This window comes from Sander vitreus, chromosome 2 (assembly GCF_031162955.1).
Source record: "Sander vitreus isolate 19-12246 chromosome 2, sanVit1, whole genome shotgun sequence".
NCBI lineage: Eukaryota > Metazoa > Chordata > Actinopteri > Perciformes > Percidae > Sander > Sander vitreus.
This window is the reverse complement of record NC_135856.1, coordinates 4,653,832-4,676,423: the sequence shown is the minus strand read 5'-3', so window position 1 is coordinate 4,676,423 and position 22,592 is coordinate 4,653,832. Positions and strand designations below refer to the sequence as shown.

General features: G+C 41.6%; 1 protein-coding gene across 1 annotated transcript in view; it reads left to right on the top strand.

Annotated features, from left to right (window-relative positions):
• Window positions 1-3,158: 3,158 nt before the first annotated feature.
• Window positions 3,159-22,592, top strand: part of hoga1 (4-hydroxy-2-oxoglutarate aldolase 1) — a 31,016-nt gene continuing 11,582 nt past the window's right edge. Inside the window, exons 1-5 of the mRNA XM_078273931.1 lie at window positions 3,159-3,742; window positions 5,308-5,436; window positions 7,947-8,074; window positions 10,863-10,997; window positions 17,446-17,542. Of these exons, the coding sequence (XP_078130057.1) occupies window positions 3,526-3,742; window positions 5,308-5,436; window positions 7,947-8,074; window positions 10,863-10,997; window positions 17,446-17,542 (706 nt within the window). The 5' untranslated portion in view covers window positions 3,159-3,525. The remainder of the gene's footprint in view (window positions 3,743-5,307; window positions 5,437-7,946; window positions 8,075-10,862; window positions 10,998-17,445; window positions 17,543-22,592) is intronic.

Sequence of the window (22,592 nt, the reverse complement as noted above, 5' to 3'; positions counted from 1 at the left end):
TTGAGCTTCCCACGTGTCTTCTTTAATCTGAAGTTAAGATGTTATTATGGCTAAACCCTCAGGTCTGATAACAGCTGCTCATCACATCCTGATGTTATTGTGTCTGTTGCCTGAACACACAAAGTCTGACCTAAACATCAGAATGTGATGAGAAAGATGAGCGAAAGAATGTAGATCCTTCTCATCCTTTTATACTGTTATTGTTATTAGTAGGAGTGGGCATCGAGAACCGTCTCCAACTCAGAATCGTTTGGAAAATTTGGTTTCAAATCCGATCATCGGTTCCAAATTTAACACGCGCAAGGTTTGATTTCCGTAGCGGCCGCCGTACTTCCAGGCGCTCTAAAGTCCTCTTATCTGTGAAATAAGCATGTGACTCGTTTCAACTCCTCCCCTCAGAGAAACAGACTCAACACACAGTACAAAGACATAACAACATACAGATTGGCGACAGGACAAACATAAGAAATACAAGGGTTGGAGGAGGTGGGGGATTACAGTGTTTAGATTATTTCATGCCCGCGTTTCCATCTGACACAAACTTGACCACGGGAACACATACATGGAGGTGGTTTGACATCAATGCATACACACATACATTGTTCCGATGCAGACACATTCTTCTTTCTAAGTAGAATATTCTTAAACGTAAAGGGATATACTGATTTGTCATTTTGAAAATAGAAAAAGTGGGGCCTCCAATAAGCTGGAACAACACTGTTTTAACTGGAACTAAGGGGCCAAGCCAAAAACCATGAAAAACAGCTTCAGACAAATATAGTTGTTAGAATAATTACATTATCAAATAATAGACAGGACCACTGAAGATATATTAAAGTTCATTTTACTTGAGAACCCAACAAGGAGGCAGTCTCCGCACTACAGAATAGTACAGACAATGACCTCACCAAAAGCTCTCTACAGCTGCGTTTTATAATACCAATTGAAATGCAATAAATCATGATACGGAGTAGATGTCGTCAACTGTTATCTTGACAGAGTCGATGACGTCTCCCCTATCTGGTCTGGGAGGGCATGTGTGCCCTCAGGAACACACCGTGCTTAGACAGGGACAAGACAGTGGCTCCCATGTTATCTTGTGAGTTCGAGCAGTGTTTTGGTTTCTTAACAATATCAACACACATCCACTATTAATTTAACAGAGAGAGAGATTATAATATTATTCTATGCAAACAGTTTAATAAATAACAAGAGGGAAAGTATGTATCATAATTTCCCCAACAATAGTACACAAAAGTACTTGCAGAGGTGTTCACATACATTGATGCCACACATGATGTACTTATAAGGACATAGATCTCATTCTCTCAATCATCAGATCTTAACCCAATTAAGCACCTATGGGAGATTTAGAACTGATGTGTCAGACAGTATGTGTTTACCTTCTGGTAGCTTTGTATTACATTTGCATCAATCAAAGCTTAATGGCACAAACTGCAAACTGCTGAGGTTGTTTACTGATTTGTACAATGTCAATGCACTTAAATGATTCTCCACATGGTGGTGGTAGTATAAAGGCTATCAGAGGCTGCGGAGGACATCGCATCCACAAACTGTCTGTCACATTATTAGACACTAACACTTCATTTTTCTGTTCAGTGTTGTTGATGTAACTTCTTTAAGAGCCAGAAAACCATAGTTTCATAATTCCCATGACTGCAGCATCCGAGTAGTTTCTACTTTTAGGAGCTGTAACCCTTGTGTTGTCTTCCCCATCGACCAACATGCAACTTTTTGTTTTTCTGGGTCAAAATGTTAAAAAAAAATTCCAACGTTTTTGTTGTCTTTTTCAACACCTTTGTCACTTTTTTCGAAGTATCTGTCAATATTTTTCCGCGTTAAGCTTTTCCCATGTTTATGTCACTTTTCCTGATGTTTTTACCTATGTTTTTGTCACTTGTTTCGAAGTTTTTGTCACCTTTCCTGGCGTTTTTGAAGATTTTTCCGACATTTTTGTCACTTTTTCAGATGTTTTTGTCACTTTTTTTCGGTGCTTTTTGGACATTTTTTTCCTACGTTTCTCAACGTTCTATAATCAATTTTCCTTTACATGCTATAAAATTGAATAAAACACCCAAATTCAATGAAATAGTGAACTGATCATTTATTTAACTTATGAAGAGCGTCGTATGGAACCATCCACGTTATTTTGTTTTAAAATTAGGTTGAAATAAACTGCACATTTCTGATATAGAAACTTTCTGAAAATGGGGCAAATTTGACCTGAGGACAATAGGAGGGTTTAATGAGTTCCAGATTATTGTAATATAGATATGATGAATATCTGATAGCCTACCTGTAAATGTTTAAAAAAAAAAAAAAAAAAAAAAGTATCAAGTATCAACATTTCAGTCAGGGAAATCAGTTGCATATCTGGAAAACAGTGTTTGGAAACCATCCCAGTTTCTAATCCAGTCAAATTTTGATCAGGACCTTAACAAAATGCTTGGGTGAAAATGGCTTTCTGTAAGAAATGTTGTGTATTTGGTCACTCAGTTGTTTGATTTATAATGCTACTGAAAATGGGAATCCCACCTTGAAAAATCTTCATCTTAAATAGCCTATATGATAAAGGCTGCAGTTTTTACAAAGTCACATATCTTTGTAAAAGGAGAAACCATTTGTAAGTGGTGCATTTTTGACAGCTATCACCTCAACTGTCTATATTTGTATATATTTATTCATTTTATAATCCTATTTGGTCCTGCAGCATGAATACCAGACATACATATACATACACACATATATATATATATATATATACACACATATATATACATACACACACACATATATATATATATATATACACACACATATATATATATATACACACACATATATATATATATATATATATATACACACACACATACACATATATATATACACACACACATATATATATATACACACATACACATATACATATATATATAAAAAAATGTATATGTATAGCATATATGTGTGTGTATGTCTGGTATTCATGAATACCAGACATACACACACACATATTATATATATATATATATATATATATATATATATATATATATATATATATATATATATATATATATGTATATATCCAGAGTCCTGGGACAAGCTTGTGGTTGATGACCCCTTACTGCCCCTGGGCGGAGCTTTGGATCTGTTGCATTAGCCGGTTGCATTGCTAACATTGCGTGCTGAAAATCGTTGTTTCTAACCGCCTGACAAACATTTCAAACGTGTGTCAGGTAACCGTGTGAAATCAACAGAAAAGCCAGAATTTTACCTGCCACGGAGAGCAAAAAGTGGCCGATTAAAACCGCGTTTAATTCTGCGCGAACAGAGTCGTTTTAAGAGTTGACACACTTTCAAAGTTGTTCAGAAATCACAAATTCTGGTCAATATTTACAAAAGCGGGTTAGTCATTAACTGTCCTCGGTTGCAGCAGCAGCTGCACACAGTCCCACCTCGCACACAGTCAGCGAGCCGCTCGGTCACTCTGCCCGCTTTACAATGCTGTGCGTACGGGTATGGAGAAGCCTGAGTCCCGTGTGCAGAGGCGTTCACCTGTCGGCATGGAAACTGACCCAGAGCCACACAGCAGCAGCTGCCAGGCTGGACCTCAGCGGTATTTATCCGCCCATTGCCACTCCGTTTACCGCCAAGGAGGAGGTGGACTACCAGAAACTGGAGAGCAACCTGCAGAAATATGCCAAGATACCATTTAAAGGTCAGGCCTGGAGAAGGGAGCGCAGAATAAGAAACAAAACTCGCTTTTCTGGAAGGTTAGAAGAGTCTAGAAAGGTTTCCAAAGTAGAGTCTGAGGTGCAGGGCAGGGGTCGTTGAGAAGGACCCGGATGGTCCACAGTAAGACAACAGTGCGGACTGTTAGCGTTTAGTTTTAAGTCACACTGGTAGTGATTTACACATGACATGAGGGCAGACTGATAGAAGTAACGTTAGTTATTGAGTGGCTGGTATCATGTGAACATTCACTATCCATTTGGCTGGTGGACAAAAAAGTAAATTTTGGACCTTGGTTGTACGCCTTCAGTATTTGCTTAGGGACCTGATAGAGAGGACAAAGTTCAGCACTGAGGAAAAAACGAGAAATCACCTGGAGGCCTGCATGTGTTTGTCGCCCTCTGGTGGATTTCTATTACTACTACAAATATGATTTTTACAGCAGCCACAGTCTACATGTACTACTTAATGGTGCTGATGCTACTATCTATTACATGTAGCATTAGTAGTAGTAGTACTCTGAAATTATTATTTAGGACTGCAACTAACTTTTAGTTTCATTGGCGATTAATCTGTCGATTTTATTTTCTCGATGAACTGATTAGTTGTTTGGTTTATATAAAAATGTCAATCAGTGTTTCCCAAAGCCCAAGATGACGTCCTCAAATGTTTTGTTTTGTCCACAACTCAAAGATATTCAGTTTCAGAGGATTTTAACTCTACTGCTGCTACTATTATTATTATTACTTTTACCAGTGTTACTGTTAACATAATTACTCCTTTTACCACTTCTGGTACTACTATTATAGTCCCAATATTAAGAAGTAAAAAGAGAAGAGAACAAAAAGAAGAGTGCTGTCTCTACTTAGGCATGATCTCTTCAGATTTCTCTTGTACAGTCGTTACTGGTGTGGGTAGATGACAGAATAGTTTTCAAAGGTATACAATTGGTCTAATGGCGGCACAAAAAATAAGAATAAATGTAAAGCCTCTCTGGCCACCAGTTTGAGAGGCACAGTTGGTTAGTCAGTAGTCAGCATTGCCAGACCCTCCTCCACAGTGCTGCCGAGGAGGGTCTGGCTAGTCCACACAGCACTGGGGATGGGAGGAAAACGTGGTCTGGTTTATTGGCATTTCTTTAAACCAATCACAATCGTCTTGGGCGGCACTAAGCGCTGGGCGGAGCCTCTGCAAAATAGCCTCGGGAAGGAACTTGTTTTGGTGCAACATGTGTACGTTTCAAAGGTTGTTTTAGTCGTACAACAGAAAACTCAGATTGGACAGATAGTCTAGCTAGCTGTCTGGATTTACCCTGCAGAGATCTGAGGAGCAGTTAACCATAGTCCTCAGAAATCCACCGGAGTTTAGATCTCCAACACAAAGAAAGCGGAAGGTTACGGACATCCAGCGGAACTTCCGGCGGCACCTGAACAATCCCGGAAGTAGAACGTCGTCGATATAGACTAGTTAGGCACAGAGAGTCAGACAGATAAACATACAGGGGTAACTTGAGGTAACAAAAATAAAATTTAGTTTTTTTGTGTGTTGCAGGTCTGGTGGTTCAGGGTTCCAATGGAGAGTACCCGTACCTGACGGAAGAAGAGCGGGTGGAGGTGGTGAAGACGGTCAGGAGATCATTGCCGACCGACAAACTGCTGATGGCCGGATCAGGCTGTGAATGTAGGTGTGTGTGTGTGTGTGTGTGTGTGTGTGTGTGTGTGTGTGTGTGTGTGTGTGTGTGTGTGTGTGTGTGTGTGTGTGTGAGGTCTTGTTTAACTATATTCGTGGGGTACAAAAACCCGAAATACAGTATACTTGTGGGGTCCCGACAGCTTTGTGGGGCCAAAATGCTGGACCCCACAACTTTAAAGGTCTGTTTGAGGGTTAAGACTTGGTTTTAGGATTAGGGTTAGAATGAGGTTATGGTTAGGGTGAGGGTAAGGGTTAAGGTTAAGCATTTAGTGGTGATGGTTAAGGTTAGGGTAAGGGGCTAGGGAATGCATTATGTCAATGACGGGTCCCCACAAAGATAGTGAAACGCGCACCTGTGTGTGTGTGTGTTCTCTTTTACTACTATGATTATGAAAAGCTTTTTTATGCGTTCAAGGTTCAGGGATAAATAATGTTAAACAAATTGACAATAATTAGGCCTAGTTAGCTTCATGACAGCCGTGGTGGTAATGTACAGTATATTTGACATTTAAATAATAATCATTCTTCAAAAATTGACACTCACTGACACTGAAATAAATGTATATAAAGCTTCATTGAAATGACAGTATGTAGGTTGTTGTACTGTGTATGTGTGTGTGTGGAGCTGTAATTGCCTCTACATGCGTTTCTGATATAGATCTTGAGTTGAAGCTCATTATGAGGCAGGTAGTGTCATTCATTCTTACAGACTGATAATTGAAGTCAAATGGAGTCTATTGCCTGTTCCGTTCTATAATGAACATTCACACAGAGAGGAGCATTTACTCTCTTCTTCCTGCATGCACTGACGATATAAAGACCTCCTGGGCTCTCACTTCATCAATTATTTCACAGATGTTTATTCAGTAAATATTCCAGCGACATATTTGAAAACACACACACACACACACACACACACACACACACACACACACACACCCCACTTGCTTTGTCTTCTTTGTGGTGTATGGAATTATTCCCCCGAAGATCCATTTCAAAAATTTAAAAAAATGATTCCATTTAACTGTGTAGATGTCGAATATAGACAGTGTTATGAAAATTTCAGGCAAATTAAAAATTTGCGTATAGGAGCTAAACTGGCCTGACGCCAGCTAGCTCTGCCGGGGGGAGCTAGATATCGGGCTGGCCAGTCCTGTTCAAAGACCCCACCGTGAGCTGACAGGAGCTCTCCTGGTCTCCGAGACAAGAGATGTTCACGTGTACATCACCGTTTAGTATTTATTTTCCTCTCTCTTTGAGCCACTTTGACCAAATTGGTCAAATTTAAAAACAACAACTCCATTTCGGTGCTGTAGTTAAACGTTTTGATCACTTATCAGCTGCAGCTGTCACGCTTACTAGGCGACAGGAGCGGCGCTTCTGCTCTGCAGACCAGACCGTTTCATTTCGGAGACCACTCGGTTCCGCCGAGGGGGTAAGCGAGCATCCGGAAAGCGTACTTCCTATGGGGAGATTCTGAGGCTAACAAGCCATCACCTTGCGCTAGCATTCCATTGACTCCCATTCATTTTGACGTCACTTTGACAGCGAATACCTTTACATCTGAAACGTTTAAAGACTCTATTTGTCCATTGTTGATTTCTAAAGAAACACGACAATGTATAAAAGGCTCCATTACCTTGTATCTCACGTTATGGCTCCGTAGCGGACGTTTTTTTTTGTAAAAATAGGCTAACGATTGTGTCATGACCACGCGACTTTCTGTTCCATAGTAGAGAAATTACAGTATAGTATAGGAGAGCTCGCAGGCAATCGGGGGACGTGGAGGCATACAGTCAAGGGAGAAGCCCATAGAGAGTCCATGAAAAGCATTGGAATAAAATATTTCAGCAGCGTTTTGATAGATTGGAAATACTTAGGTATGTGGCAAGTGAATTCATATGAAGTAACATTTATCCACGAACAAACAGATTTCTCTTGGCACAGCTACCGGAAGACTTAAAACTTTCAGACAGGTTGCTCACGTCACAAATACGTCGTCAAGCTCAGTTTGAGGCTGCGCAGTAACACTCAGCCATCACCGGAAAAGTGCTTCTAATAGACTTCACTGGTCTCCGTCGAAGTCTATGGCGTCGCTGTGTCCTAAAAGGGAGTTTTTCCTTGCCACTGTCGCATTTATGCATGCTCTTGGGGGGGAATCACTGGAATTTGTTTGCTTTGTAACCTGTCCTGAGATAACTCCTGTTATGATTTGATACTATAAATAAAATTGAATTGAATTTCTTTCACTTTCTATGGGTTCGGCCCTTCGTGGGCTTCGAAGGCTGCGGCCCAGGGAGGCTGTGGCCTCTGAATTGGGACATAGCTAGTGTGTATGAAACCTCCTGCATCCATGAGTTCCTGTGTGATTTCCACCTACCGTCCTGTAACTCTCGTGGTGATAAAAAAGGTTTTTGAGAGACGTGTTGTGCAGTCGAAAAGGGCGCGGATTAAATCTGAATGGTAAAGTTTCTTCCCCCTCTCTTTCGTCTGTTCAGCCACGAGAGCCACAGTGCAGCTCACGGAGAAGATGGCGGCAGCCGGAGCCGACGTCGCCCTCGTGGTAACGCCCTGCTTCTATAAGGGCAAGATGGACGGCCGCGCTCTGATCCAGCACTTCGCAAAGGTCACCTGACAGTCAAACAGAAGTAGTACTGTTCTTGACTTAACCCTTGTGTTTTTCAAAGTTTTCAATATCAGAAATATGGGTTTCTTTAAACCAGATTGCCCAAAAATAACATGGATGTACGTTGTATAGAACCCACACGACTTTTAAACAAAAATAACGATTATTTTTGAGTGTTTTATTCAATTTTATAGCATTTATATATTTTTTTTAAGTGGTTTTGAAAGCGTGTCCTGACACCCACCACAACATCCTCTGATCTTAACTAATAGTAACAATTATTTATAATGTCTGCTTTTTTGAACTCAAAAAATTGGTATAATGTCATGTATGTAAGGTTTATTGACCATCAATTTTAAAAAGCCGATATCGATACAAATATTTGGTGATTTAAAAATCCGATATTCCGATATATCGGCCGATATATATTTTAAAAAAAAATCCAGAAACGAGTAACAAAACATAAACAGATTTCCCTAACATTAGTTATTTATGAGTCCTCACTAAAATAATGATAATACAGTTTAAAAATAAACTTGTTTGTTTTATTGTCACCACAGAACAGAGGAGCATCAAAATATATTAAAGTTCTGATAAATAAAATGTATAAAAATACAAACTTAAGATATGAAACTTAAAGTCCTTTGAACAAAAACACAATAACAACAACAAAATTCAAAGAGTGTTGGCAACAGGAACGTTGTAGAGCGCCCTCTGGTGGACAAACTATGCAACGCCAACACTGGTTGAAGGGTGTTTCGTCCGTTTTTATTTTATTTTTTAAATATTCATTTATCAGCCATTATAAATGCCGATACCGATAGTTTGGAAAATGCCTAATATCGGATTTATCGGTCGGGCTCTAAAAAAAAGCGCCAAAAGCATCGGAAAAAAAGGGACAAAAATGGCGGGAAAAGCGCCAAAAAAAGTTCATTGTCAATTTTGACCCGCTGGGAACACAAGTTCATGGTCGACGGGAAGACAACACAAGGGTTAAGAAATTCTTAGTAAGAGTCAGTGTCAGTGGGGCCCTTGTTGGTGAGGCTTTATAGGATTTATTGTAAATACGGGAGAGATTAAAGGTCCCATGGCATGAAAATGTCACTTTTGTGAGGTTTTTTAACATTAATATGCGTTCCCCCAGCCTGCCTATGGTCCCCCAGTGGCTAGAAATGGTGATAGGTGTAAACCGAGCCCTGGGTATCCTGCTCTGCCTTTGAGAAAATGAAAGCTCAGACGGGCCGATCTGGAATCTTGCTTCTTATGTTGTCACCCCCACCCTCCACCTTGCCCCACTCCTCTCTCCTCCTCAATAGATACAAACAGAAATGGCACATCCTATGGAAAGCTCACTGTGGGACTGGCTCTAGTGGCTGTAATTCTGCACCAAGGCTGAATTTCGGGAAAGAGACTTCAGATACAGTATTAGGGGACCACTAAGGTCTATATAAAAGAGACTTCAGATACAGTATTAGGGGACCACTAAGGTCTATATAAAAGAGACTTCAGATACAGTATTAGGGGACCACTAAAGTCTATATAAAAGAGACTTCAGATACAGTATTAGAGGACCACTAAGGTCTATATAAAAGAGACTTCAGATACAGTATTAGGGGACCACTAAGACCTATATAAAAGAGACTTCAGATACAGTATTAGGGGACCACTAAGGTCTATATAAAAGAGACTTCAGATACAGTATTAGGGGACCACTAAGGCCTATATAAAAGAGACTTCAGATACAGTATTAGGGGACCACTAAAGTCTATATAAAAGAGACTTCAGATACAGTATTAGAGGGACCACTAAAGTCTATATAAAAGAGACTTCAGATACAGTATTAGGGGACCACTAAGGTCTATATAAAAGAGACTTCAGATACAGTATTAGGGGACCACTAAGGTCTATATAAAAGAGACTTCAGATACAGTATTAGAGGACCACTAAAGTCTATATAAAAGAGACTTCAGATACAGTATTAGGGGACCACTAAGGTCTATATAAAAGAGACTTCAGATACAGTATTAGGGGACCACTAAGGTCTATATAAAAGAGACTTCAGATACAGTATTAGGGGACCACTAAGGCCTATATAAAAGAGACTTCAGATACAGTATTAGGGGACCACTAAGGTCTATATAAAAGAGACTTCAGATACAGTATTAGGGGACCACTAAGGTCTATATAAAAGAGACTTCAGATACAGTATTAGGGGACCACTAAGGTCTATATAAAAGAGACTTCAGATACAGTATTAGGGGACCACTAAGGCCTATATAAAAGAGACTTCAGATACAGTATTAGAGGACCACTAAGGTCTATATAAAAGACTTCAGATACAGTATTAGAGGACCACTAAGGCCTATATAAAAGAGACTTCAGATACAGTATTAGGGGACCACTAAGGTCTATATAAAAGAGACTTCAGATACAGTATTAGGGGACCACTAAGGCCTATATAAAAGAGACTTCAGATACAGTATTAGGGGACCACTAAGGTCTATATAAAAGAGACTTCAGATACAGTATTAGGGGACCACTAAGGCCTATATAAAAGAGACTTCAGATACAGTATTAGAGGACCACTAAGGTCTATATAAAAGACTTCAGATACAGTATTAGAGGACCACTAAGGCCTATATAAAAGAGACTTCAGATACAGTGTTAGGGGACCACTAAGGTCTATATGAAAGCATCCAAAGAGCACCATGTCATGGGACCTTTAAGGGAAGGAAGGGGAAGTCTGGGATTGGAACATGGTCGTGATTTCTCTGCATGTCCCCTGCAGGTGGCGGACTGCAGCCCGGTGCCGGTGGTTCTTTACAGCGTACCAGCCAACACGGGGCTGGAGCTGCCGCTGGACGCTGTGGTGCAGCTGTCTCAGCACCCAAACATCCTGGGCCTTAAGGACAGCGGAGGAGATGTAAGAACCACTTCCTCAACATCTTTTTAAAACATTTTTTTTTTTTTTATATATATTTCTCCTTGTAATGTGTGAGTCATGAAGAAATCCTGATCAGCTGTCGCTGCAGTGCAGGTGTTACTGTGCTGCAGGTAGAGAAATGTTATCTCTGATGCTTCGTTGACCTTTTACGGGGCTGCAGAGTTCCATGTAATGGATCAGGCTCTGATTCTCGTTTGCGTCAAGCTATTTGATATTAACCGGACAAAGTTAGACGACATCCAATGAGACCAGTTTTTGCTGTGACATGACAAGTCTGAAAAACGCTGAGAATTGATCAGCTTTTCCAACCCTGTCAGCACCGCAGTATTTAGAGACTTAAAAAGTCCCGAACCTAGATAACAAACAAGATGTTAAAGGTTAACCACCGTCTTTTTCAACCCTATTTTCCTATGTTAGTTTTTTTTTATCTTAGTGTCTGATGGGAACAACAATCTCTGACATTGGTCCAGTATTAAGCGAGCTCGATGCAGTCGGCAGCAGAGAAACAAGCTACAATGTAAGATAATAGGGCAATTGTCCAGCTTGTATTTACCTTCACAAAAGTGGTGTTTTGCCGCTGACAGGCTCAGATTAATATTCTAAGTGTCTGAAAACATTATGGAAAGGATCCCTTCAGAGATAGACCTTTAAAACCTCTTTGAGACCTTTCTGTTTAACCAGAAACAGCTCTGAAGTCACTAGCTCTAAACCCACCAGACTCCATTTAAATAAGTAATACTTTTAGCGTGTATAGATCCAACATATTTTCACATGTAAATCAGTAAACTATGTGTTTATTTCAACCAAAACTAGAGCTGTGAGGGTTGGAAAAGTGGAAAGATGACCCAAAACGGCTTTTTATAGTTTTATTTTGTTTGAATGAAGTGTATTTTACGATGCTAAAATTACTGTTTATTTAAAATTTACGCTATTTCGCAGATGTTTTTTTTTTTTTTTAAAAAAAAAAATGCTCTTACTCTTTAACAGAAAGGTCGACCTCCTTAGAAATCCTTTCCATAATGTTGTCAGACACTTAGAATATTAATCTGAGCCTGTCAGCGGCAAAACAAGCACTTTTGTGAAAGTAAATACAAGCTGGACAATTGCCCTATTATCTTAGATTGTAGCTGATTTCGCTGCTGCCGACTGCAGCGATCTCGCTTAATACCGGACCAATGTCAGAGATTGTTGTTCCCATAACGTAGACACAGTCCTCATAAATCCACCGGAGTTTAGAACGGCAACACAAAGAAAGAGGAAGGTGCTGGACATCCAGCCTAAAAGAGGGACATCCGGCAGAATTTCCGGTGGCACCTGAACAATCCCGGAAGTGGAACGTTATCAATGTAGACTAGCCTAAACCTAACCAAACTGCAACCGTTTCACAACCTTAACAACATGTTTAAAACTGCGACCGTTACGTTCTCTGGTTTGTTTCTGTGGGTCGTATTCGTGGGTAGGAATAGAACAACCTATATCGTCGTATGGTTTGGAGTCACAAAGAGGCCCAAGTAGCAGAGCATAGTCCAGTTTCAACCCCCCCAAACTACATAGGCTGGTATCAAAAGTGAAACAGTGTGAGAAAATTAAAACAAAGCAAAGCAATGCTGATTTGGCAGCAATGAAATAGCAATGTTAGCACGTTGAAAGCTGCACAATCAGAAACGGCATTTAATTCCTGTGTTGATTTGAGCAGCCCATTTCCAGTGAACTAGCTGCTGCAGAGAATAGAGTGGAGACTGTTGAAGAACCTTAAACTAAAGTGTGTGTGTACTTTCATCCTGCAGGGATGATTGCAGCAGTTAGTAGTGGGGGGGGGGGGGACACTTCGCTCTTATCGAGCCCTTAATGCCTTTTCGTCTATGTGGGAAGTGTTTGCAAGAAGTTGCAAATGGATTTCTGATTTGGGAAATAACATGTTTGTCCACTTGCTGGGAGACAGGAGCGTGGGTGTAGTTCAAGCACAGAGCAGCCCCCGCTCAACAGTAGGTTTGGCGAGGGCCAAACACAGAAAACATGGGTTGATAGGTCAATTTGAGGAAGGCTGACAAGTTGCTGAAAGATTGTACAGAACATGAGTGGCACACAGATTTCCCCACATCAGCCAGCTCCTGCTAGTTAAAAGATTATTCCTTTATCAAAAATATGTTACATTTTTAGCATGTTTTAGCTAGAACTAAATCTGGTTATTTTTTAGCCAAAGTAAATTTGAACAGAAAAATACTTTGCTATAAGGTGACGCAGGCGCGTCGGAGTGAGACGAGCATAGGTCAAAAGTTGCCGAAAAACTCCCGCACATTGTCACCTGCAAAGATAAATTCAATAGCTGGCAATGTTTGGGTACTTTTTTAGCAACATTTTGCCTGATGAAGGTCTGAAAACGTTGCCAGCTATTATTTATCTTAAGTTAGACGCAACTGTCTCACATCATAGCAAAGGATTTTTCTGTTCAAACTGACTTTGGCTAAGTTAGATAGACAGTGTGTGAGGGGTTGAGGGGTTTCTTTGCAGCCAAAGAGACATTTTAAAGGGGACAAGATGACATATTTCCTGAAACAGAAATTGGTGTTTTCTCAGCAGACTCTGGTGCGGACAGGCTTGCAGGCCAAGTCTGGCTGTCAGCAGCCTCTCACTGCATGATCATCATGATTGATGTGAAAAGCATGTGATTGGTTGTGCTGTCATGTGGAAAAGCTACTGCTCTCTTGTGTTTCGTGATGAGAAAAAGTACCACAAAATTGCACTGAAAGTACAATGCTTTAGCAAAATAGTTAATTCCCACCACTGGTGCTAACATTTGAGTTTTTGAGTTTGAGTGTCTCCAGCGGCGACTCTGATTACAGAGCTTGTTAGAGGATCAAATCATGGTTCCCAGATTGCCTCAGCTGCTTTTGAAACAACCTAACAATAGAGACAAGTAGAAGTATTATTTGTGGTTCTGTGTGTTTCTATTTTGGACACTCAAGACATAGCAGCAGTTTGTGTTGTCAATTTCTCTGGTCAGCAACAAGATATAGCGATGTTTACGACAGGGCTGCAGCCAACAATTATTTTCTCCATTAATGGAAAAGTTGTTGGGTCTATAAGATGTCAGAAAATGTGAAAACTGTCGATCAGTGTTTCCCAAAGTCCAAGATGACGTCCTCAAATGTCTTGTTTTGTCCACAATTCAAATATATTCAGTTTACTGTCACAGAGGAGAGAAGAAACTAGAAAGTATTCACATTTAAGAAGCTGGAATCAGAGAATGATTACTTTTTGTTTTCATAAAAAATGACTCAAACCGATAAAAAGATTCATTTAAATAGTGGACAACTAATCAATTAATCTTTGCAACTCTCGTTGACGATCGATAGAGAGAGACTGTCACTTGTGAATAAATGAACAGGACATACTGAGGGTGAAAACAAGGTTTGTCAGCTGGCAGGTTCAGTCATGGGTTAGGGTTCGAATCCTACTTCAGACTTGAGATTTTTCATACGCCAGTCTTTCCTAAGTGAGCATACACACCGAAGAAAGCAATCTGGCGATTTTCCGCAGGGTTGGCGTGTCAATGAAACGGCCCATTTGTGTGACGTCCTGTTGTGTTGTCAAACCCCCCCCAGTGTAGCACAAGCAGACTTTATATTTCACAATTACTGTTTTCGGCCAGATCGTTTATAGATTTCGACGTTTCCGACCGCACTTGAAGGCAGCTTTATTTCACAGGAGAGAGAGAAAAAGAAAAGAGACGAGCGAGACACAGCCAGTGCTTTGTTGTTGCAGGAAACATTCAGCTATTACACAAACTCCCGGCCAGTTCAGTGCTTGTGTTTAGATTTTTACCCTCCATAGTGTTTTAAAGTGCTCATATTATGCTTTTTGGCTTTTCCCCTTTCCGTCCCTTTGTAACAGACGTTATAATGCTCGCCTAGCCGCTAGCATGGCATGCCCTCATACTCTGCTTCTGACTGGCTAGTAGTCCTTACCTAGCTACTGTCAGGGCACGCCCTCATACTCTGCTTCTGACTGGCTAGTAGTCCTTACCTAGCTACTGTCAGGGCACCAAGGTTATAATAGTTTTTGCATTTTTCATTAGTTTTTATTTTTATTTCGATTTGACTTTTTGTTTTCAAATTCAGTTTAGTTTTAATTAGTTTTTAAAGCGGGTTCACTAGTTTAGTTTTTATTTTTTGAAAATGCTTAGTTTTAGTTTAGTTTTTATTTTTTGTAATATGGGTTATTTGTCAGGGGATTCAAAAAGGTCAGAAAAAGTATTGCGTGTGAGCTTAACAAAAACATCATACAATTTTAGAAATATGTATTCACAATGTATTCAACAATAACACCAGTACATAAAATGTAGCCTACATATGGTCATAAATATGTAAACAGTCTACACATGACGTGTTCCAGGAAAAAAACCTAAATTGCCAACAGACTAAAGAAGACATGAACAGGTGTTTTGAACTTTGGTTCGAGTAAAGTGGTGAACTTTTTGAAGTCAATTGACTCACACAGTTGTGTAGACAAATTCCCCCCCCCCCCCGCAGCCTAAATGCACTACCCCCATTCAAAATGAATGGAAAGACTAATTGCCTCCAATTTGAACTCTCTAAAAGACAATCTTGTCATGTAGTTCAGATATTTGCTGCTTTAACAATCCTCCTCTCAGGGATCCTTCAAAGTTTCATCTCCTCTAATCTGATTCCTCCTGCCCACGCTGTTGTCAACACATTTTGGGTTTTTTACTTTACGTCTGTGCGCCTCCTGCATGTGCCCGACGCCTGAATCAGAGATGAGCAAAGTGGTTCGCATAAGGGTTCATTTCTCGAGGCTTCAGAGTGTAAAACAGGCAGATATGTTACAGATGGTCCGTGTGATCTGTGATACACTGTATCAGATGGTATTTGACAGAATTTTGTGCCGGTATAGACTAATAACGCTAAAGAAAAAAACTCAATTTCCACCTAATCTGTTTATATCAATGTGTATTTTCTTTTGGTATAGTATAATCAACATGACTGTATAATAAATGGATTTCCTTGAGAGGAATGCGGCTATCAAACGTGTGTAAATCGATCCTTTTGTCATAATATAATAATAGCAGGAGGGGCAATATTAGTAGGCTGTTCTAAAACTGTTGCCCGTGTAGATCACGGATGTGTAACAAAACCGTGTCGATTCGAACCACTTCCTAAACCAATCACGTGGTACGGACGGGCAGCGAGTCTTCGGATGTCATCAATGACGTCGTTTGTCTAAAACCACACAAGCCTCGATCCGCGCTTCACGGACAACATCCGGGATTTCTCGACACACGCTTCGAAGCCTCGGCACAGAACGTAACATCGCTAGGTATAACGTATATCTGAAGGCTTACGGTACGCGTTCATAGTGATCTTCTTTTCCACGCTTCCCATTCATTGTCTTTGTAAGCAGCCGTGCAATACATCTCTCTTGTAGCCTTGCGGCGTGTTTTCATTTCATTAAGTAGCCCGGACCTCAACCTCATGCAAATGAGTGGCGTCCAGTTAGACTCGCCGCCTCTCGAAACTCCCAAACATCTTGTAAACTGACCGCTGTCGATCTCAAATGAAGATCGATTCAGCAACTGCATAGCTTGTTTCTCGCATAAAATGTTTGCTCTAATGCAACTAATTGCTAAAACTTATGTTGTTTGCAATTTTTCTACTGAAATCTGATTTTTCTCTTTGGTTTTTGTATACACATGTATACCAGCGGGAGACTCCTAGAACCTGACTGACTGACTGATCAATTACTGTCCTGCATGTTTGAAATGACAGACAGGGGGAAACTGATTGACACCTCTGCAGGTTAAAAATAGACCCTCTGCGGTAATGGCAATGGAGACCTGGAAGGATGCAGGTTTTCCCTGCGGACTTTTTCAGTTTCATGTGCAGAGCAGCCGCAGAGTCGTCTCCCGCTCGCTTTGAACATTTCAGGTTTTATTTGGATTCTGCACTTCATATCCGGATTAACAAAAGAGAATTAAACGAGGCAAAACAAAATAGGGAGCTTATCAATTATTCATGAGCCTTTCCCCATCCTCCTCGTTTGAAGTTGATTCCTTTTTTCCCCCCCTCTCACTTGGGACTTGTCTGTTTTGTTTTTTTTCTTCCTGGATCTGATACCATCCCCTCCTCCCCAAAACCTCCGCCGTGTTAAGAGTCAACGCTCGTCTCAATTTGAGCGATTTGTTTATCCTGTGAGACGTTGGATTTGTCGTTGTCTCTTGTGACAGCGTCTCCAGGGATTTAAAAAAAAAAAAACACCAGATATTAGTCCTGACAGCAGGGAGGAGGGCCGACGATGAGACGGTTCTGATTTTTTACCTTCTTCTCTCTCTCTCTCTCTCTCTCTCTCTCTCTCTCTCTCTCTCTCTCTCTCTCTCTCTCTCTCTCTCTCTCCCCTACTCATTCCTCAGATCTCACGGATCGGCCTGATTGTTCACAAAACTAAAAGGCAGGATTTCCAGGTGTTGGCGGGCTCAGCAGGGTTCCTCATGGCCGCCTATTGTGTTGGTAAGAAGCCCTAAAACGGGACTAACTGTACATAACAGTGCTGTTGTTCCTCACAGGGAGAGGTCGGTAGCCTTCTTATCCCCCAGGCTGCCATCTCCCTTACTGTTTGTTTTCTTTATTTCTTTCTTTCTTTCTTTCTTTTTAATCTCCAACCAAAAGGGAGAAGTTGTCTGTATGTCCTTCATTTCAAGTCCTCAATTACAAGCGTAAAGAAAATGGCCACATTATTCACAAATATCTAGTTTTTTTGTGTGGGTGCTTTGATAAATGGTCATCCACACAAAACCGCTGGCTATCAAATGTCAACATCCGCCCTCTTTCTAACCCATAAACCCTTGCATTCCGGAGTCACTTCCTGTAGTTGTTTCAGATTTCGCTCCCACTCCAGATGAACAGAGCAGCTTCCTGAACAGATCGCGTGTCACCATCTACAGATTTTTAAGGACATAATCCTGATATTGAGTTTCACAGGATACATGTCCTAAACATTTTACATTGACATTATGAGACAATGGGGCCCCACTATCTTTCCTACATAGGAGCAACACACAGACTTTGTGATGCTTTTTGCCTCTTTTTCTATGTTGTTTTGTGCCTCTTTGTGGTCATTTTGTGTAGGCATAGACCGATTATCGGCCCTGGCTGTATTATCGGGCCGTTTTTTGGCAGTTTGCGGATTTATCTTTATCGGCGTTTTAGTTGCCTGATAACCGATAAAGTTAATGAATTATAAAGTGTTCCACTTTGGCTCAACTACAGCTCTGTGTCTGTCCCTCTGGTCCGGTTTCACTCACCACTGAGTCTGACTTAATGTCCCGCCCTCAACACTATCTGACTATCTTCTACTGGGTATTATGTTGAAAGTTTCTCATTTATTCAATAATTGCTTAAAGTATCTAAACAAAATTTTGTGTTGACAAAAACATAAAGGAGACGAATGTCTGATGTGCCCAGATTTAACTAGCTGAGTGTCGGATAGATTCACTCTTCTGCATGTCGGTGCACAACTATGCAAACACACTTCCAATAAAATTAAACAAAGGAGTTGTTCTTTGAAGTATTTTCTGGAAGCGTTTTTTAAAACCGTGAAAACAGAGTCTCAGAAGTTTCTATTTCTCAGAACTCGAGAGTCTGAATGTCACAACCATAATAATACTCACAGCCTGGAAACAAAGAGAGAGAGATACATTTATAGTTAGAATTCAAACCAGCAAACCCTTCTGAAGCAACCTTACAGTACATTATTACACGGCCTGGTTGAGTACTTGATTCTGTCAATCACAGCACTCTGCGGTCTGCTCTATCTGTATAACAGAATGTTTCTATGTCATCATAGACTCTGGCGGACCGGACTGGCAGGTAACCTCTGTATGAGTAGCCGTGTGATAAGCGGGATAATGTAGCGCGAGACGGCCATTATCCCCTACGTATTTTACTATTTGTATTTCACCTGTGCTCAAGAGAATTTCACATTAAAAGCCTTTTTCCTCCCATGTCCAATATGTCAACTTTTTAGAAATTAAGCATTGGCCTGTTTTTATCTGGACTCTTGTGTTTTTTAATCAGCCCAAGTTTAGTCGGGTTTTCTCATCCTGCGGGGAGGCACGTCATCTTTCATTTGAAGATGAGTAAATCATAAAACATCAGCAACCCTTCACAGCAGCGTTATGAAACCATGTCTTCTACCTTGTCGGTATGGCGGCCACGTACACCGAACTGTAAGCCTGGATTAGATAACACGTTAGGCATCGAGGAACCTAATGAGTCATGTTCTCCCACTGCCAGCCGTGCCTCTCACACACACACACACACACACACACACACACACACACACACACACACACACACTTTCAGTTTATGGAGATGAGAATGTCCCATGTCAGGGAGCAAAGAGAGGTGTGTGTGTGTGTGTGTGTGTGTGTGTGTGTGTGTGTGTGTGTGAGAGATAGATATGATAATATGTCCACACTGTGTCTCCGATGTCTGAATTCATGCTCTCAACACCCCCACCAGTCGGGCTGAAAGGGGTCGGCCGTCTACCTGTCAGTCAAAATCGTGTAGAGCCTCACGACAAAGAGCTTTGATGGAAAACTCAAGACTGTACACTCACATGCACTTCTGTTCTCAGTGGAGTTTCCAAATCTGCAGACGTAGCTTGCTTGTGTTTTGCTAGGTTTTCAAAGGGAAAGTCTCGAGCCCAAATCTGTGGTCTCACGTTCATGTTTTGGCCATATCTTTGGACAAATGTGCCCAAAGTGCTGCTGTTTTCATTTTTATGTAAAGACATTCATTAAATTGCAAAAATAAATATTCCAATAGTCCGAACCTTTTTTTTTGAGAAGGAACATTCAAACATCTTTTTGGCCATTTTAGACGGATCTATGTACTGGATCGATCAGATGAGATGAAGATGAAAAATGTGCCTGCGTGTGCCTCCTCGACAGTCGTTCACTTGCTTTCCTTACTACCGCCTTTCTTCCTGTGCACCAATTCGCTTGAGCTGAACAGCCAATCAGACTACTACTCGGTCCAATGGTATAAAAAATCCTCGAAAACTTTGTCCAAATTCATCTCTTTCTATCCAACAATCAAAAGTAGTCAAAATGTTTTTATTTAGGTGGAGGTAAATGTTAATTTGATTATGACTATTATTTATTTGTCTGAACAAGGCCGGTGGCATAGGAAGTATAGGCAAATGCTACGGGTGCTGGCAGACCAAAAGAGTCAAGAAAAATTTAAGGAATTTTTTAAAAGGGGGGGACCAGAGGGTGTGTGCCAATTACAGGGGTATCACACTTCTCAGCCTCCCCGGTAAAGTCTACTCCAAGGTGCTGGAAAGGAGGGTTCGGTCGATAGTCGAATCTCAGGTTGAAGAGGAACAATGCGGATTCCGTCCTGGTCGTGGAACAACGGACCAGATCTTTACTCTCGCAAGGATCCTGGAGGGAGCCTGGGAGTATGCTCAACCAGTCTACATGTGTTTTGTGGATCTGGAGAAGGCGTATGACCGGGTGCCCCGGGAGATACTGTGGGAGGTGCTGCGGGAGTACGGGGTGAGGGGTCCCTTCTCAGGGCCATCCAATCTCTGTACGACCAAAGCGAGAGCTGTGTCTGGGTTCTTGGCAGTAAGTCGGACTCGTTTCAGGTGAGAGTTGGCCTCCGCCAGGGCTGCGCTTTGTCACCAATCCTGTTTGTAGTATTTATGGACAGGATATCGAGGCGTAGTCGGGGTGGAGAGGGGTTGCAGTTCGGTGGGCTGGGGATCTCATCGCTGCTTTTTGCAGATGATGTGGTCCTGATGGCATCATCGGCCTGTGACCTTCAGCACTCACTGGATCGGTTCGCAGCAGAGTGTGAAGCGGCTGGGATGAGGATCAGCACCTCTAAATCGGAGGCCATGGTTCTCAGCAGGAAACCGATGGAGTGCCTTCTCCAGGTAGGGAATGAGTCCTTACCCCCAAGTGAAGGAGTTCAAGTACCTTGGGGTCTTGTTCGCGAGTGAGGGGACAATGGAGCGGGGAGATTGGTCGGAGAATCGGCATAGCAGGTGCGGTATTACATTCAATTTATCGCACCGTTGTGACGAAAAGAGAGCTGAGCCAGAAGGCAAAGCTCTCAATCTACGGTCAGTTTTTGTTCCTACCCTCACCTATGGTCATGAAGGCTGGGTCATGACCCGAAAGAACAAGATCCAGGGTACAAGCGGCGAAATGGGTTTCCTCAGGAGGGTAGCTGGCGTCTCCCTTAGAGATAGGGTGAGAAGCTCAGTTATCCGTGAGGGCTCGGAGTAGAGCCGCTGCTCCTTTGCGTCGAAAGGAGCCAGTTGAGGTGGTTCGGGCATCTGGTAAGGATGCCCCCTGGGCGCCTCCCTAGGGAGGTGTTCCAGGCACGTCCAGCTGGGAGGAGGCCTCGGGGGAGACCCAGGACTAGGTGGAGGGATTATATCTCTAACCTGGCCTGGGAATGCCTCGGGATCCCCCAGTCGGAGCTGGTTAATGTGGCCCGGGAAAGGGAAGTTTGGGGTCCCCTGCTGGAGCTGCTACCCCCGCGACCCGACCCCGGATAAGCGGATGAAGATGGATGGATGGATGGATGGATGGATGGATGGAAAAAAAGCGGCAAAAATGTTGAATAAGGGGTAACATTTTTTGGAAAAGGCAACAAAAATTACCAAAAATGCGTTGAAAAAAGGGCCGTTGGAAAAAAAACATCAAAAACTATGGAAGAAAGCGACGCAAATGTCGAAAAAAGAATTGGCAAAAACAAATAAATGTCAAAATAAATTAAATTTTTTGAAAGAAACGTCGGAAAAAGCTACTAAAACGGTGAAAAAAAAATGCTGAAAAAAGCACCCACAATGTGGAAAAAACAACAAAAACGTCGAAAAAACAAACGTCAACACGTTCAGAAAAAGCGACAAAAACAGCTGAAATCTTGCCTAAGGCACCAAATTGTCCAGGGCCGGCTGTGTGTGTGATTGCGTTTGTTTCAGTTGGTTCTGACCTACAGACCTCATTCCACCGTTCTTCCACTTGCCTGGACATCTTGAATCACATTTTGCCTCCGTCTGTCTTTGTTGACGAGCTGTCAGTCAGCAGCGCGAGGTAAGCTGCTGTCAGCGGTGTGATCTGAGCAGCGGCGGGCCACAGAAAACATAAATCAGACAGAAATTCTGTCCATCAGCAGCCACCGGCTCGACTATCAACAACAACAACAACAACAACAACAACGACTCCAAGGCCACGGGCGGTGGCCGATTCTGTGCTTTTTTCCTCCAATAGGCACAGAGATGTTACACTGAAAGGCCATGATGTCTTGTTGCCTTGGAAAAACGTATATGTATCTAGTATATGAAGCCCTGCTGCCTACTGATCTGTCAGGGAAGGAAAAAAAACAGGATGGAAGGCTGAAATGCTGGACATCGAAAAACGATTCTCTAAAACGTTGTCAGTAAATCATTTATGTCTGTGTGTTGACAGCAGTAATGTAAAACCGTGGGAGTGATGGAATGCCTTTATTTAAGAGGAGTATATGTTCAGCCTAAAGCCAT